This window comes from Phyllobates terribilis, unplaced genomic scaffold (assembly GCF_046119375.1).
Source record: "Phyllobates terribilis strain yellow unplaced genomic scaffold, ASM4611937v1 Scaffold_1__5_contigs__length_1240528914, whole genome shotgun sequence".
Taxonomy (NCBI): Eukaryota; Metazoa; Chordata; class Amphibia; order Anura; family Dendrobatidae; genus Phyllobates; species Phyllobates terribilis.
The window spans coordinates 900,974,635-900,993,029 of NW_027362761.1; the positions used below are offsets into that span (position 1 = coordinate 900,974,635).

At 44.0% G+C, this 18,395-nt stretch overlaps 1 protein-coding gene across 1 annotated transcript; it reads left to right on the top strand.

The window, feature by feature from the left end:
- Positions 1-11,272: 11,272 nt before the first annotated feature.
- On the top strand, positions 11,273-12,586 carry LOC141161226 (uncharacterized protein F54H12.2-like). The gene has a single exon (XM_073646042.1). It carries the CDS (start codon positions 11,273-11,275, stop codon positions 12,584-12,586), a length of 1,314 nt encoding a protein of 437 aa, XP_073502143.1.
- The last annotated feature ends 5,809 nt before the right edge of the window (positions 12,587-18,395 follow it).

An 18,395-nucleotide genomic window follows, 5' to 3' on the forward strand; every position in this document is an offset into this window, starting at 1 on the left:
TGGGATTACTTTACATATTTATTGTTATTATATTGATCACTATTTATACCTTTTTTTGAAGGCAGAATTAACAAAAAAAAAACAATTCTGCACATTGTATTTTATTTTGCTTGTATTATGCTGCCATTGTAAGCCTGACATGTATCCTAAGTTGCATCCTAAGATGGCAGACCTTTTACAGGCCCCTGGCTGCCATGATAGTTTATTGGCACCCAGCAATCGCAGAGTGCTGGTTGGTATAAGAGGTGAGTAGTAAGAGCACCCACCTCTCGTCAACACGCCCACTTCCGGTTTTTTGACAGGTGTCCCGCCCCTTTTTGGCACATGTCCCGCCTCCACTTCCGGTCTAAACCCCTCCCCTCTCCTCCCCATTCTCCGCCCACTCTCCGCCCCTATGTGTGTCAATACCTGTTACGTCAGTTCCGTCCCCGCCCCCGGAAGCCAACCCTTACCGCCCCTATGTGTGTCCAATATCTGTTACGTCAGTTCCGTCCCCGCCCCGGAAGCAGCCCATGTTCAGCCTCTGTTACGTCCCCCATGACCGCTCACATGCCCTTCACCCCCAAGGTTGTAGGTTAATGTGTAAGCGCCGTGTGTAAGAAAAACATGTCAAGACATGTTTTTGTGAGAAAAGGCGGCCCCAGGATCCCTAGGGTTAGCATTCTGTAGTGTTCATAATAATGACGTAATAAAAGTGTTTAAAAAATATACATTTATTGTAGATTCACTTAGAGGTATACACAAATCAAGAAATGGAAAAAGGTGTAAATAGATTTCAAAATACAACATTATACAAGCAAATCTATAGGTTACAATACATTTCAATGCTAATATTTACAAAGTTAACCAGGCGCTCGGCGACAGCGGCGCGATTCTCTGTTTCGACAGCAAACGTCCTCTAGCGGCCGGCGTTGAGGTAGCGAGTACTTGTGACGGTGTTTTGAAGGGATTTCACGGTGCACTCAACATAATTTTTAATTCGTTCAGAGCGTCTCTGGTCGTATGGTGACCGATCATGGTCGAAGGTATGTTTAACTCGGCCATAGCCCTCATAAAAACGTCCCATCCTTGTGGAGTGTTCTTTTTGGTTAGTCCGTGACTTAGCAGTGTGCTCTGTACAAGGTCCAACATATGGGTGCCGGGAACGACGGACCCTTTGTAGACAAATTCACCTTTCTCAGTCCATGTAGCAATGTCTTTGTGTTGCAAGAAACTGTTGAGTAGTATATTTGCATTTTTTCGGAAACGGGGGTTGAGGTGATCTACAAACTGAGGGGCAGAGGGGCGTATCTCTATTTCACCCGCTGGTGATGGTGGTTGTTCACCGTCAGGAGGGATCACAAGGTTTAAACGTGTAAGTTCAGAACCTTCGCGCTTAGCATGCAGCAAACTTCTCTGTAGTATTTCGGTGTATCTTTTAATCTTTACGTCGTCAGGCAAATCAGTGCGGCGTAGAATGTCGCCGATTTCGTCGTCTAACCTTTGGAGTGTCGTCTGACGCACGGTAGGCACCGGCGGACCGACGTTTTTTAGTCTGTTAATCTCATGCGCCGGAACCAAGTACATTTTCTCAGCACGTTCCATCATCTACCGGCTATTAAACTCGTTATTAGCGGTATAGCAATAGCTAGAAGCGGCCCTATGAAGCCTCCAGACTGATTCAATAGATACTGTTTTCTCCGAATGGACACTTTTTTGTCACTCAGATTTCTTATAGCTCTACGCCATTTTTGTAATATTTTTCTTTGGCGCTCTTTGAGAGGAAGCCGCCCTTTCAGAATATTGAGAGCTATTTCCGCGATGGCAGCGATTAAATCTCTGCCGGCGGTCTTCAGAATAAGCTTTCTCTCCGACGCGTTTGCTTTCACCAGCTTTTTCAAGAGAGCCTAGTTACGCCTCACTCTCTCAGACATGTTGACAGAATGAAGGTTACGGGTATGAATAATCACAGCAGTGTAAAAAATTCACTTTTTAGAACGAGTTTTACCTTTTTGAACGTACGCTGCTGGTAAAGCTGGTGGAAACAAACCAGTTCTTAAGCGGTATTCCTCGGGCGTATCACCTCTCAAATCTACGAGCAAGAATCCGTAAGGCTCTCGTGTAGCGTCTTCGAAAGCTTCTAAGAAGAAACGCGAGTTCCTCGGATACATCTGTCTGGCTAGCGTCACAATTTGTATTTTATCGCGGGGGTTATTAAATAGGACCATGTACTTGGTATTCAAGGTGATGGTTCTACTCTTTTTCCCCTGACAAAAAACATTTTGAACCAAATAGAACAGGCTCAAGCTTCTATGATGAATGTATTTAGTAAATGCTTTTTCCAGTTCTGAATTACAGCTAGCGGCCTCCATGAGATCGTCCACCACCGCCAAGTTGATCATGTCAGGCGGGAATAGTTCGTCATCTACAAACGTCTGCGGCAAAACTTCGATAAAACGAATACTGGGGAAGGAATTACTCAGTTCATCGTACATTTTTTGCCAACAAGAATAAAACCAAACAATATTATCGGGTTTGTGAGATAAATGTGTTGTCGCGTGAGCTAAAACCTGTTTGACAAAATAGGATTTTCCTGAGTTAGAGGGGCCCGCTAGAATGCATGAGAATGGGTGTTGTAACCGAGGATCCATGATGTTGTATGTTTAAGACCTGTTGCGCTACGGAGTAAATTTGTCGAGCACGTTTCTCTTTAGACTTCACGACTCTATCTATAGCTACGCGTCGGTCATTTGATGGTACGGTAGTCTGTAGCGTATTCTGCACCTGTAGCGGAGATAAAGGTACGTCAATTGTTTGAAGAAAAGGGAATTCATCGTTAATACCCGTAGGGTAAAGAAGTAAAGTCATCAAACAACTGCCTCTTGGTATAGACGCAGCGCTGAGTTTTGCTTAGGGGTCGCGTTACAATATCCCAGTACTTTTTGATCCGCACAATACCATTCTGCTCTACAATGATCGTCTTTTCATTTCCAGGATCTGCAGAGTTCTTGTAAGCTAACACTAAATCTTTTAGACTGTCGAAATTGATAACGCCAGCGTTAGCGATATTAAGCGTGATACCTTTCACTTTCAAGATCGTGTCACCCGTGTTTAATTTGTAGCCGTAAGTTTTCGGACCGGCGGATACAAATTCTGTGATGTGACTCCCCTGGGGTATTTCGCTGGTGAGCTCACCCAGGTAATCAGCTAAGGGAGGCTGCCACTTGCCGTCACGACTTACAAAAATGACGGAGTCTGTGTCGTGGTAAAGACAGCGCTCCTGCAGTTTATCTAGAAGGGTGTACAATTCTAAGCGCGCATAAGCTGTAGTGAAGCATGCAATGAAAATGTTGGTGTTTTTGTTGACGGTGCGGTGTTCTTTTGTGTATTTCCAATTGACAGTCGCCGTATCGTCGCTGATAAAGTTTAACTCAGAAATTTCATAGTACGGAAGAAAGACATACTCAAAGAGTTCATCGGCGTTGTTCACGACGCTGGTGGTAGGTAAACTAGAACACTGCGCAAACTTTCACCATAAAGAGTTTAAGAATAGTTTGGTGATTTGTCTTTTAGCTGAATTTGGTTCTATATGAACGGGGTCTAACTTTATACCTTCTTTTTCAAGATAGGCGGCTGCATAGTCTTTTTTCTTGGTTTCGTCCGTGCACCACGAGGGATACCCCGAGGCTTCCTGTTTGTGTCTAAGATGTAAATCGATGTATTGCGCAAATAGATCTGTCATCGTCTCCTCAAAATGCCACACCTCGTAAATGTGTGCGAGTCTGTAACCCTTCTCCAAAGCCATTTCTACCTCTATCGTGCACCACGTACCCGTCAGAGCCCTGTCTTCCTCTGAATGAGCGCAGGAATCCACTTCTGAATGCAATGCGCATGTGTGACAGAGGGGGAAGATCAATTTTTTGTTCATTTTAACAGGGAGCACAGGGAAAAACAAATCCCTGGGCGGGTAGACTTTCACTTTGGCGATGCCAAAGTACTGCTTGATATAACCAAAGTGGTCATAGATTATTTTAGGATGTCCTACGGGGTACACTTTTGTTTTATTGACGTACGGGTATAAACTGGTGAAATCGTAGTACTCTATAGTTTCACCGGGTTCTTGTTTGTGATAGAGTTTGATAGCTTTAGCACGACCACCGTACAGAGCGTCACGAGGCTCTAAAGGCTCAGGGAACTGCATGTGGCGCAGAAACGCTTGTAGGTCAGAGCTTTTTTCAACCATCTCTCGCCACTCGTGTTCCCACAATACGCGGACGTCGAACCCCTGTTGAAGCAAGAAACGTTTCTTCACCTCAAACATTCGATACAATTGCCCGTAAGTGGTCTTTGTGAGTTTGTTCATGTCATTATCGTTATAGCAAACGGGACACCCGTGATAAAAACACCCCTGAAATTCAAAAGCCGTAGGGCGACCGTTGACTCTCGCATAGCCATCTAGAAAAAAGTTTCCTACTCTTTTCTCACCACCTTTCAAAGCGTGTTGCAGATCTAGGTTCTCTGTATGCGCTACGTACATTAACCATTGAATAGCCGGGGACGAGTAACGTTTGTGCTTTTTGTGATAATTATCCCCAGGCAAAATGGCTATTTTGTCTTCGGGAGAAATTTAAAGCGGTACATGGCCAGACAAACAGATGCTAGTGTCGTGAGCTGAAACGGATCTATACTGATGAGATTTTCAGTAAATTTATTTTTGCGCTTACAGAACTGTATTTGTTTTTTGGCTGTCATTTCTACGACGCGCTCGCGATACACTACGCAGGCGCGTCTCAAGACCTCTACGTCCTGTTGACAGTATGCTTTGAGCTCTGCTTGCAAATCAAACGTATTGTTTTTCACCGATTCGTACCATGTTGTGAATTCCTTTTTCTCACTATGCGTCATGTACTCTACGCCATAATAGTTAGCATCTGGCATAGGCCCTACATAGGACTGATTTTCATCAGTGTTAAAAAAATGTGGAAAGTGACCCTTAGCGCCTGAAAATCCCATAGCTTGCGGCAACTTACTGAGCTTCATGGGAATGAAATTTAAAGAGTTGATGAATCTCATGTCTAAATCGGGTAATGATACGCACAATAGGCGACCGCCTTGTGCTATCATGTTGACGCGCAGCTTCTCACGGATCAGCTCTTTAACGATAAACTAGGAATCGTATCGAGCAGCATTGTGAGCTATAAAAGTGTAACCTACATACCCACCCTTTGTAAAAAAAAATGTACAAAGTCGGTAGTACATGTTTTACCCACAAACTCCCAGCTAGATATCCCGTGCAAATCTGTGGCAAAAACGTAATTGGGATGGTGCGTTCCCGTCTCTTGCGTACATTCAAAATCGTAAAAGATGTATTGTTCCGTAGATTTCTTCGGTGTATAGCGCTGCATGTAACATAGATGATTATCGAATCTGCTCACCGGAACAGCGCAAACAGAGCATCGTACACCGACGCATCGGTGTTCATCATCTACGATTTGGGGCACATAGCGATAGCATCGCTCGCAGAAAAACTTAAGTTTACAAAACGACCAGTCAGTCTCAGCGAGACTTCTGTGGAGTTCTAAGCAACTCGCTGAACGACAAAATACACGGCAGCGTGGGCATTGCAGATGCTCTGCAGCTGTATCAGAGCAATCCGACCTCTGACACGTGGAGCAAAAGTATTGACAAGAGTGATTATTTTTGTGATGAAATGCAGAACTGCACTTTTCACAAAATAATTTAGCTCCTATGAATCCTTTTATATTTTTTATCCCGTAATAATGATTATCATGATGTAGAATATATAATATTTTGTCTGTGGGTTCTTTTTCCGTGTGAAAATAGCGCCAGTCTCCCTGACTAAAGTATAGAACTTTAATGGTAACGTTCAAATACGTCTCAAACGCTCTAATGTCGCTAAAGCTCACTAGTTGATCATCGGGTAGTTTCAAATTTCTGTGCAGCTCCGCCGCACGTTTCATTAAATCATCGTCAGGCGGGTCGTCTTCAGCCAGTAAGGCATAGAGAGACGCGGCCAAACACTGATTAGAGCTGTAATTGTTAAAATCAAACAACATTTGACGTTTCTGATGAATAATTCGTGTATAAACTATAGATCTCAGTCGTCTGCGTTTTATACCTCCCCGTCTATTCCTAACGATGCTTACTATCAATTTCAAGCAGTCGCCGGCTATGCACTCGGCGTTGCTTTGCAACGCGTTGCCCACGGCATTTAGGAAAGCAGTCGCGTCAAATTGTTCTCTACATTGTTTAAAACTGTAGACTGGATTTAGTCTTCCGTCCCCTTCTAATCTTAATTGTATAAAGTCGCCCGGCTCGATATCCCTCACGATCCTATCCAGTAACGTTTGAATAGAACCGTGTATGATCTCCAAACTTTCTTCAAAGGAGCGTATACAGTCTAAATTCACAAATCTAAAATGATCGATATACTGATAGGCGTTGAGGTTACTCATCTCCCTACGAACATGAAATAAGTGTTCCAAAAAGCGTGAATGTTCGCTTATGGCCGGTGTATGAGGAGGTGAAAACTGTGGCGCTGCATCTTGTCGATCATCGTTCGAGATTTCAACGCCGGAGACTGTAGGTGTATCCGCCGCGGAATTCTGCGGCGTGTCTAGGAATTGAGAATCTATCGAGGATTCATGTTCTGCCGTCTCAGTGACGACTGTCGGCGAAAGCTGAAGCGTTGTAGTGTTCTGTGGGGGTCGTCCTTGCGTCACGTGTGGTGAGTCAATAGCAGTGTGCTTTACCCTATTCTTTAGTTTTTTTCGCCTCTTTAACGCGCGTGTAGCGTTTGTTGCTTTTTTAATACAACGTTTTATGACGCGTGGTTTATTGAAAAAACCTTTACGCGGGGGTCTGCGTTTCACACCGCGACCCGTCATGCCTAGTCATAATGTACGAGCCCTCGGTAAGTTTTTAACGGCTTCAACAGCCTCTGTGTACAGCGGTTCTAAAGCCATTATTTCTGAAATGCTGGCTCTATCCGGACGCTGTGCGGACAGTTCTGTATAACGATCCAACAGGTAAGCTAAATGATTGTGTGCGTTGATAAGCGTCATGGTATGACTGTATAGGTTGTTAAATACTCTTTTTACATCTAGGGGCCATTGTTTGTATGATGATATACTGTCTCGAATTTTCTGTTTTTTAGGTTTGATTGACCGTATTGTGGTGTTACGCGGCCGTTTCTGAACTTTAGGCTTCTATGGTGTAGCTATAGTGTCACAAACCCGTAATACATTTGGTTCAATACTCATTGACCTACCTGAGGGTCCTGCAAAGATTGTTTCAGAATCATGGGATGTCAAGGTTCCTGCATTTAGATTGCCGCTTTTGTTGACAGATCTGGTTTTAGGGCTTGGATGAAATGAGTTACTTGTGGCTTTTTGCTCTGAGGGGTGCGGAGGGTTTACTTCTTTAAGTTGGGTTGCTTCCACAGATGTTCCAGCGGCGACCTGCATTCAAATTCTTTTTTATCAAAATTAGTTCTGAAGGCTTGTCTACGTGCTGTCTTTCTAGGCGTGCCTGCGTAAGAAAATGGAGAGCTCATAATCTATGGCGCATCCTAACAAAATAGGAAAATGAGAGTAAACATTGTTGTAACGGATTAGTACGGTTTAAAAAAACTTACACGTCAGGTTGATAGGTCTCCAGAGCGGTTGGGTGGGGGATGAATAAGACGTTGACGGGTGTGTATAATTTTCTTCGGTTCTTGTACCGGTACCGAGTAGTGAAGCATTTTCTTTGTCTCTGAAATAAATAACCGGTAATTTACCACACAGCTGTCCGTTCTATTGTAGAGCACGGCGACATTTGTAGTTGACAATACCTTCCGTAGATGTGTACGGGTACGTAGGGCTCCATATATCCCGGCCTGTGACTGAATATACAGGTTGTTGCGTACAAGCTTCATCGTCGCTGGTGTTGGCGGACGGACGTTCATCGTCAGAGACTGTACAATCTATGAAACTCTCTGAAATAAATAGACGTCGAATTACAACAAAACTTCACAAGATAATGTAGAGTACAAAGAGCTTTTTGTTACCGGACTTACCATACATAGGTAGGCTGTGTATATCCAAGGTCCTGGAGTTATCCTGGGACCACTCGGCCATTACTTCAGCGTCCAATTGCTGCGATTCGGTCAGTAGTTCCTGTGAGTCTGGGTATTGAGGATCTTCCGCTAGATCGAAATTAACATGACGGCCCCCAGAGACCGTTTCACGTTGCGCTTCAGCCATCAGACACTGTGTCGCTGCGTGGCATTCCTCTTCCATATCAGCGTCTAGGAATCTAGCTTTTAAAATAAATTAAAAGCGTGGTAGGTATCCCCCATCCTATAACTTCATTTTCACACATTCTCTCTAAAACTTTACTTACTTAGTTGGCTGTCCGTGAGTTGCTCCTCGCCGGCGCCGTGATCGTTAAAATTACGGTTCATCTGTAACAAGCGCATAACGTTATACAATATATAGCGACAAAATAAGCGCATAAACTATAAAATACTTACATCAATTACAATTAAAAATTAATATACAAGACATAATAATGGTGACAATCAGGCATTCAGTATTAAATAAACATTATACAGACCCATGATATGCTAAAAGATAATTACTTACATTGACGGTATTCAATATCTTGTCACCTCTTCAGACTCAGTGTTCTGATAATCTGAATGAACAATTCGCACGGATATATATACACGGTTGACTACGTCACGTGAGCAGTTTTTTGCTGCGGTATACTAAAAAAATGTTCCGTAGGTTGGGAAAAATCAATCCATACCAGTTTTACCATGTATAACTATATTAGCTAGTTAATTAAGGACTGCCCTTAATTATCTTGTCAGAAACCAATAATCATTAACATTATTGTATTGATTGATATGGCTAGTTAATGTTACATCATAGCCTGGGAATAGTTTTTTGCTGCGTCATACTAAAAATGTTACCTAGAATGGGAAAATCAATCCATACCAGTTTTACCCTGTATAAGTATAATAACTAGTTAATTAAGGATTGAATCTAAATCCGGCACCATTTTGTTTTCAAAATGCCTAACGTCGAAACTCTGTTACACAAGCATTATTATACAGCAAAGAGTCCCGGTTCCTACGGAGGGATACAGCGGCTCTATAATGCCGTTAAGAAATATGGCGTACGTAGAAAGACTGTCGCAGAGTGACTTAGCGATCAAGAAGCGTATTCTCTACACAAATCCGTAAGAAGACGGTTTATCAGAAATCGAGATCATAGTTAGCGATGTGGATAGTCTCTGGCAGGCGGATCTAGTCTGCATGAATGACTACGCTAACGATAACGACGGTTTAAAATATATTTTAACGGTCATAGATGTTCTATCCAAATACGTCTGGGTCATCGGCCTGTGGACCAAGACCGGCAAGGAGCTTGCAAAAGCTTTTGAGATGATTTTTTAAAGCGAACGACGTATCCCGCAAAAACTACAAACGGATCGCGGGAAAGAATTTATGAATAAGCCCGTCGCTACGCTTTGTAAAGAGTATAACGTACATCAGTTCTTTACGAATAATACGGTGAAAGCTGCGGTCGTGGAAAGATTTAATCGCACGTTGAAAGCTCGTATGTGGCGCTATTTAACGGCTCATAACACATTGAGATATATAGACGTATTACCTGATTTAGTGCACTCTTACAATAACGCTTATCATCGCACTATAAGATGCAGTCCTGCCTCTGTCACGAAAGCTAACTCCATGACCGTATCACGCAGCGTTTATCAAGACGTCTCTGCAGCGAAAAGATTTAAACCTCTATTAAAACCGGGGGATAACGTCCGGATTGTGCGGCATAAGCATATCTTTTCAAAAGGCTACGAGCAAACCTACACGCGTGAAATTTTCGTGGTCTCGTCTGTAAATACACGATTCAGAAAACCTCTCTACGCATTAAACGATTTGAGCGGTGAAAACGTAGAAGGGTCTTTTTATGAAGACGAACTACAAAAGGTGCCGCAAGATGCTAATAGGATCTACAAAGTTGAAAAAGTGTTGAAAAAACGCAGGCGTCGCGGTGCAACTCATTATTTTGTGAAGTGGCTCGGATATTTCAAGTTACACCACCAAGCTAGCAAAGGCCGTTCATCTTTCAGGAGCTTATGAAGTGGCGTTAACGGAAATACAGTACCCCCATACGTGGAACACGTTCGACGCTTTTGAAGGGAACTTCTACGCTGCTAAACACAACGAGCCGTTAGAGGTTTATCATGTAAAATCAGGATTTTACCCGAACATTCAAAAGCTGGTCGGTACAGTCAATGCGCGAATAGAATCGCTGAATTTATCCATGCCTGCCTATAGGATACGTTATGATGATCTACGTCGAGAGGTAATCCTACCCGACCCATCCCCTATACAGTTCGCTCTGGGTACTAAGCTAAAATTTATTTTCAGACTACAGACCGTCGATGATTCACCCGCAGCTTTAATTCTGTGGAATCGCCGCTTTTACCCCGATTCAAAGGCGGGTTTTTATTCGCTTTTTGTATACACTGATATAATTCAACATCAGCTTGTGGGCGACAGCTACGTTCAACTGTTACGGACCGTAGAAGTTAGCGGCGATGATAACGATATTGTCACAGTGCGCTACTCGCGGCCAGATTACATACCGCTGTGCAAACAACACTTTGACTCCGTAACTGTTACCGTCATGTCGGACCAGGGTACGCCGGTTAAATTCAGATACGGAAAGTGTATAGTGCGATTACATTTTAGGCCTCGCAAGACTACGCCACGGTAAAAATTATGTCTCAAAGAGTTTACGGCAATCCCGCCTTGTACGCCCGGTACTATGTAGCTCAAGCAGGGCATGGCTTAGAGGGGTTCCGCGGTGATGAATACATGTACGGCGCCGGTCTCGGTGGTCTGTTTAGAAGTCTTTTTAGAAGAGCGGTACCGCTTTTCAGAAAAGGCCTAGAACTAGTCAAACCGCATGTAAAAACAGCCGTAAGAAACATTGCTAAAGACTCTATCACGAATATGTCTACGGCCGTAGTGGACAGATTGAATCGCACCTCTAAAAACAATCAAGAGGGCGACGGACTAATCTACGTAACCACAAAATCGCGTAAAAGAAAAAGAGAAAGAAACTCTTTACCACGAGCGAAAAGACCCCGCTCACCGCGATTCCCGCCGCGCCTCATGAATAACACCGCTCAACGTAAATCGAGGTCGCGTCAGAAGTCCGCAAGACGCCTCACGAGTGACATCTTCTAATAACAGGTCATGGCGTTTATTCACGATGCGTCGATAGAGTGTTCTAAAAGCGAACTGGATATTTTTACCGTGCCTCCCACGCAGACTAGCGTCGAAAAATCGGTTTTTGTCGAGGTGCAACCCATCGCCGCTCTAGCCGATAACGCACCCCTGGAATTTTTCGTATCGGGAAGCGGAGAATATTATTACGATTTAAATAATACACTCTTGAACGTCCAGTGCCGCATCCTGAAACAGGACGGTACGGTTCTCGCTGCCGGCACGCGTGTGGGGCTTATTAATTACCCCATAGCCACACTTTTCAATCAGGTGGACATTACTCTGGGGGACCGTTTGATTTCACAATCTGATAACCTTTATAGTTACCGGGCCTACATTGAAACGCTTTTAAACTACAGTACGCAAGCGTTGAGATCGCAATTTACAGCGGGGTTATTCTATAAAGACACTGCAGGCCATCACCAGACCACCGTACTCGACGGCGAAAATCAAAATTATGGGTTCGCCCGCAGAGCCCATGCAACCCGTCTCTCAAGGCCTGTGGAACTCGTGGGCCCGATCTTCGGTGACATTTTTAATCAACCGAAACTCATTTTGAACGGTCTAGATCTTAAGATCAAGTTATCAAGAAATAAGGACTCGTTTTGCCTTATGACTCCCGAACAGGAACAGTTTAAGGTTCAGATCGTGAACGCAGCCCTCTACGTAAAGAGAGTACAAGTCTCTCCAGCCGTCAGGATCGGTCACAGCCAAGCTCTTCTATCAAGCCCCGCTAAATACGCTCTAGACAGGGCCTGTTTGAAAGTCTATAGCATCCCTGGAGGAACGAGAAATAGTAATCATGAAAATCTTTTTCTGGGCCAGATACCAAAAACGGTGATTCTTTGCTTTGTGGACAACGAGGCCTTCAGCGGCAGTTACCAGAAAAATCCACTTTGCTTTCACCATTATAGGATCAACCACGCTGCTCTGTATTTGGACGGACAGCAGATCCCCGCCAAGCCGTTTCACCCTAATTTTGACGCTAAACATGCTGTGAGGGAATATATGGCTCTCGTTCACATCTCCGGAAAACAAAAAGCCGACGCAGGATTAAGCATAGACCGTGATGATTTTATGAGCGGCTACACTTTCTTCGCGTTCGATTTGTCGCCAGATCAGGAACCGAGCGCTCACTTTTCGCTCATTAAAACGGGTAACCTACGGGCCGAAATTCATTTTGCGGATGCCACACCACACACGGTGAATATGATCGTTTATGCTGTCAACACGGCTGTACTGGAGATTAACCAACGTCGAGAAGTCCTATACGAATTTAATTAAACTTTTGTGATTCCACAGTGGATTTCGTCTATAATGAATACTATGCAATTGTCATGCATTTTGAGCCGAAATCCCGTTACTCGGAGTATGTTTGGCGGGGTATTTCCCTGCGACCTCTTACCACGCCACGTTATCAGGTATAGACCTAGAGCCTATATCGTCAACACAGATTCTTCGGAAGAGCCCGGTACGCATTGGCTACTCATTATTCTATGCAGGAACAAATCCTTATTTTTTGACAGTGACGGGTTACAACCTGACGCCGCCGTATTTCCGAATACGATTATACAATTTTTAAGAAGAAACACCACGACGTATTGCTATCAGAACCGCCAGCTGCAAGACTCTATGTCGAGTTTTTGTGGACAGTTTTGTATTTACGTGTTGTATCACGTCGCTGCGGGAATAACATTGAAGTGATTACTGAAAAACTTTACAAATGATTTAAAACATAATGATCGTCTAGTAGATGCATTTGTACAAAATCTTTCTAACTCTATCACGATTTTACGTACGCCATTATGCGATTATAATCAGGTTTGCATACCGCCCTGCGAAACATGATCTTGCTCTATTTCTGCTATAGAACTAATGCGGTTTTATAACGATATTTCCTTTTTGCAATGTATACTAAAAATGTTTATATCTTAGTATTTCTTGTTCAATAAATCATTCAATCTATTTTGCTGTGCCAATTAACATTAACCCTGGGACTGCTATTTCTCACAAAAAAACATGTATTGACATGTTTTTTTCTTACATAAGGCAGTTACACTTTAACCTATATGGGGGTGAAGGGCATGATAGCCTTCTAGCAATTCGGTTTACACAAAGCTAATGGGGAATGTGCCTAGCTTACACATTACCTATTACCTTACAGAGAATCGAGCCGTTGTTAATGGGTAATGTACCAAGTTTACACATTATCCTACAATCTTACAGAGACGCTATCGACGAGCGTGGTTAACTTTGTAAATATTAGCGTTGAAATGTATTGTAACCTATGGATTTGCTTGTATAATGTTGTATTTTGAAATCTATTTACACCTTTTTACATTTTTTGATTTGTGTATACCTCTAAGTGAATCTACAATAAATGTATATTTTTTAAACACTTTTATTACGTCATTATTATGAACACTACAGAATGCTAACCCTAGGGATCCTGGGGCTGCCTTTTCTCGCAAAAAATGTCTTGACATGTTTTTCTTACATACGGCGCTTACACATTAACCTACAACCTTGGGTGAAGGGCATGTGGGCGGTCATGGGGGACGTAACAGAGGCTGAACATGGGCTGCTTCCGGGGCGGGGACAGAACTGACGTAACAGATATTGGACACACATAGGGGCGGTAAGGGTTGGCTTCCGGGGGCGGGGACGGAACTGACGTAACAGGTATTGACACACATAGGGGCGGAGAGTGGGCGGAGAATGGGGAGGAGAGGGGAGGGGGTTTAGACTGGAAGTGGAGGCGGGGCAGGTGCCAAAAAGGGGCGGGTACCTGTCAAAAACCGGAAGTGGGCGTGTTGACGAGAGGTGGGAGCTCTTACTACTACTGAGGTGACAGCCGAAACACCCTTCAGTTGAATCACTTTTCTCCAATATTGGCAGTTAGAGTGGAATTAGATATTGGTATAAGACAGCTATCTCCTAGGAGTGATGGTGGATCCTCCTGTGTTCTATCAATTACCATGAGCAGGTACCACGGATTAACATGTGGAGTGCATTCCCATGTGTGTTGAAGCGTCAATTAACGTAGTTTATAGACAAAAGGTACATACAGAGACTAGGCCACACTTCCATATTTCAAGCACAATCAATATTGTATTGAAGCAGTTTACAAAAAGGACTACACTTTTAAAAACATTTTAAAAGCACAACATTTGTAAAAGAACCTAGAATTAGAACTCCAAATGCTGTAAGAGCTCATCACACATGGTAAAAATTCATATGATTTTATGGGTGACTAATCCTGTTCATTGTACATAGTAAAAGCAATACAATTTCTCCAAACCAAATACATCCAATAATTTGCTCCAATTTAGTCGTTCACCAATCACAACCAATAGGAAGTTCCTGTTTCAAGACACCAAGTGACGAAGACCCTAAGCATTCTTCCTGACTTTGTGTCCTAAAGCAGGAACTTGCTGTTTGTAGTGACTGCACATTGCATTTGAAGATGAATTTTACAGTGATGAGCAAAAGGGTAACAATGTTTTGAACTTTTGACTTTCAGGCTAAATTTCTCACCATCCACTACTGCTTCTAATGTGAGACTATTATCATTTTATAGACAATCATCTTGGCTATCTCGTACATAAATTTGACTTGCAACTATTTATCATATGATTGCAGATTCTTGTCATGTCAATGCATTGTTACTGTTTTACTCCTGGTGATGAAAAATCTTTTTCTTCCTGTATACTACAAAATACAACTTGTTCTCACACTCCATAATAGCTCAATGTGTTATTAGGTTGATTCCCAAGGGAAAGGTCACTGGTTCAAATCGAGGAGTCGCCATGAAGAACATTTTCCAAGAAAAGAAAAACAGCATCCTCCAGCTCATCGATAGGGGTCTCTTGGCCAAGGAAATTGCCAAATCGCATCATGTGAGTGCAATGACAGTTGAAAGAATATGAAATGAAGTCAATCCATCCATTCAAAAACCAAGAGGTGGGCGTCCAGGCAAAATATCATAGTCAACAAGCCGGCTCATCACAAGGTCTATCAGTTCTGGCGCAACAAACACGGTAGTGGAGGTGGCTTGTATGCTTCGTAATAGTGAGATCACAGACTTCCATGCAAGCACCGTGCGATGCATGTTACACAAGTCTGGAATCGTGGCATGAAAAAAGGTGAAGAAGCCTTGACTTCAAAATCGTCATAAGAAGCATAGGCTCGAGTTTGCAAAAAAATACAAAAAGTGGACAGTAGAAGCTTGGAAATGGGTGGTTTGGAGTGATGAGACGAAAGTCAGTAGACTAGGTATGATGGGTGCAAATGGGTCTGGAAGAAACAAGGGAAAAAGGTGATAACAGATCGAGAAATTGAAGTAACTGTCAAGCTCGGTGCAGGAAGCCTGATGGTATGGGGTTGTTTCACAGCCAAAGGCGTTGGATACTTGACCAGGATTGATGGTGGTCTCAATGCTGAGCTATATGTGAGTATCCTACAAGACAAGTTACTTCGTACACTCGAGTACTATGGGTATGAAATGGACGACATAGTGTTCCTGGAGGACAACGACCCGAAGCATACATCGAGATTGGGAAAGAAATGGTTCAATGACAATGAAGTATAGGTGCTGGATTGGGCTCCCCAGTCGCCAGACCTCAACCCAATCGAACAGTTGTGGGTAGAGTTGAAGAAAAAGCTGTATACATACCCAAGTGAGTCAAGCAGTATGCACCAACTTTGTGAACGTGTAGAAGAGACCTGGGATCAGATTTCGGTCGAGACATGCTTGAATCTGATCACGCATGCCCATAAGGATTCAGGCAGTGTTGAAAGCCAAAGGTGGATTTTCAAAATACTAACAAAATAATAAAAATTAAAATTTAAAATTTAGATTTTTAGTAGCAAAACAGTAACAATCCAGTGACATTATTATTATTTATTATTATAGTGCCATTAATTGCATGGCGCTTTACATGTTTAAAAGGGGTATACATAGCAAACAACAAGTACAATAATTTGAAGAAAAATGAGTCAGCAACTGGTACAGGGTCAGAGGGGACCCTGCCCACGAGGGCTCACATTTTACAAGGGATGGGTGAGGATACAGTAGGCGAGGGTAGAGCTGGTCGTGCAGCAGTATGGTTGAGTGAGGGTTACTGCAGGTTATAGGCTTGTCGGAAGAGGTGGGTCTTCAGGTTCCTTTTGAAGGTTTCCACGGTAGGCGAGAGTCTGATGTGTTGGAGTAGAGAATTCCAGAGTAGGGGGGGATGCACGGGAGAAATCTTGTATGCGATTGTGGGAAGAGGAGATAAGAGGGGAGTAGAGAAAGAGATCTTGTGAGGATCGGAGGTTGCGTGTAGGTAAGTACAGGGAGACTAGGTCACAGGTGTATGGAGGAGACAGGTTGTGGATGGCTTTATATGCCATGGTTAGGGTTTTGAACTGGAGTCTCTGGGCAATGGGGAGCCAGTGAAGGGATTGACAGAGAGGAGAGGTCGGGGATTAGCGGGGGGACAGGTGGATTAGTCGGGCAGCAGAGTTTAGGATAGATTGGAGGGGTGCGAGAGTGGTAGAAGGGAGGCCATAGAGCAGGAGGTTGCAGTAGTCAAGGCAGGAGATGATGAGGGTATGCACTTGTGTTTTTGCAGATTCGTGGTTGAGGAATGTGCGGATCCGGGAAATATTTTTGAGCTGGTGTCGGCAGGAAGTGGAAAGGACTTGGATATGAGGTTTGAAGGAGAGATCAGAGTCAAGGGCTACCCCGAGGCAGCGAGCTTGCGGGACAGGGGAAAGTGGACAGACATTGACTTTGATAGAGAGGTCAGATGGGGGGGGTTGAGCGAGATGGTGGAAAGATGATAAATTCAGTTTTATCCATATTAATTTTTAGGAATCTAGCAGAGAAGAAAGATGAAATAGCGGACAGGCAGTGTGGGATTCTGTTTAGTAAGGAGGTGATATCAGGTCCAGAGTAGTAGATCTGTGTGTCATCAGCATAGAGGTGATACTGAAAGCCGTGAGACTCTATGAGCTGTCCCAAGCCGAAGGTGTAGATGGAGAAGAGCAGGGGCCCTAGAACTGAGCCTTGGGGAACACCAACAGATAGGGGGCGAGGTGAGGAGGTGGTGTGTGAGTGGGAGACGCTGAATGTCCGGTCTGTTAGGTATAAGGAGATCCAAGATAGGGCCAAGTCTGTGATGTCGAGAGATGAGAGAGTCTGTAGTAGGAGGGAATGGTCCACTGTGTGAAAGGCAGATGACAGGTCCAGAAGGAGAAGGACAAAGTAGGTCGTTGGTGACTTTAGTCAGGGCAGTTTCAGTAGAATGGTGCGGTCAAAAGCCAGATTGGGGAGAGAATGTGAGTAAGTTGTGGCCAGAAAAAGGGAGAGGAGAGTTAGAGAGGTTAGATAGGGAACAGAGGCGGGTGAAGATGAGGTCCAGAGTGTGGCCATCTTTGTGAGTGGGGGCTGAAGACCATTGAGCAAGGCCAAAGAAGGAAGTGAGGGATAGAAGCTTAGAGACAGATGGGTGGGAAGTGTCAAAGGGGATGTTGAAGTCGCCCATGATGATAGTGGGGATGTCAGTGGAAAGGAAGTAAAGTAGCCAGGTGATGAAGTGGTCTAAGAAGGTGGTGGCTGGCCCTGGGGGGCAGTTGATGACAGCCAGTTGGAGGTTGGAGGGGGAGTAAATGCGCACGCAGTGCACTTCAAAAGAGGGGAGAGTAATGGAGGGTGGCAGTGGGATATGTGAGAAGGAGCAGTTGTCTTACAGGAGAAAGCCAACTCCTCCACCATGCTTGCCGCTGGGGCGGGGGGGAGAAGGTGGAGTCCGTCATACGAAAGTGCAGCCAGTGAGGCTGTGTCAGAGGGGGTGAGCCAGGTTTCGGTGATGGAGAGGAAGGAAAGTTTGTTAGTGATGAAAAGATGATGGATATTGGAAAGTTTGTTGCAGACGGAGCGAGCGTTCCATAGAACTCCTGTTAGTGGGACTGGGGAAGTGGGGGCTGGGCTAATGGGTATAAGGTTAGAGAGGTTGTGGAAATGTGTGCTAGATCTAGGATGAATGGTAGAAGTGACTGTGGGGATGTGGTGGGGGGGGCGGGATTTGGAGAGATATTGCAGCAGTGA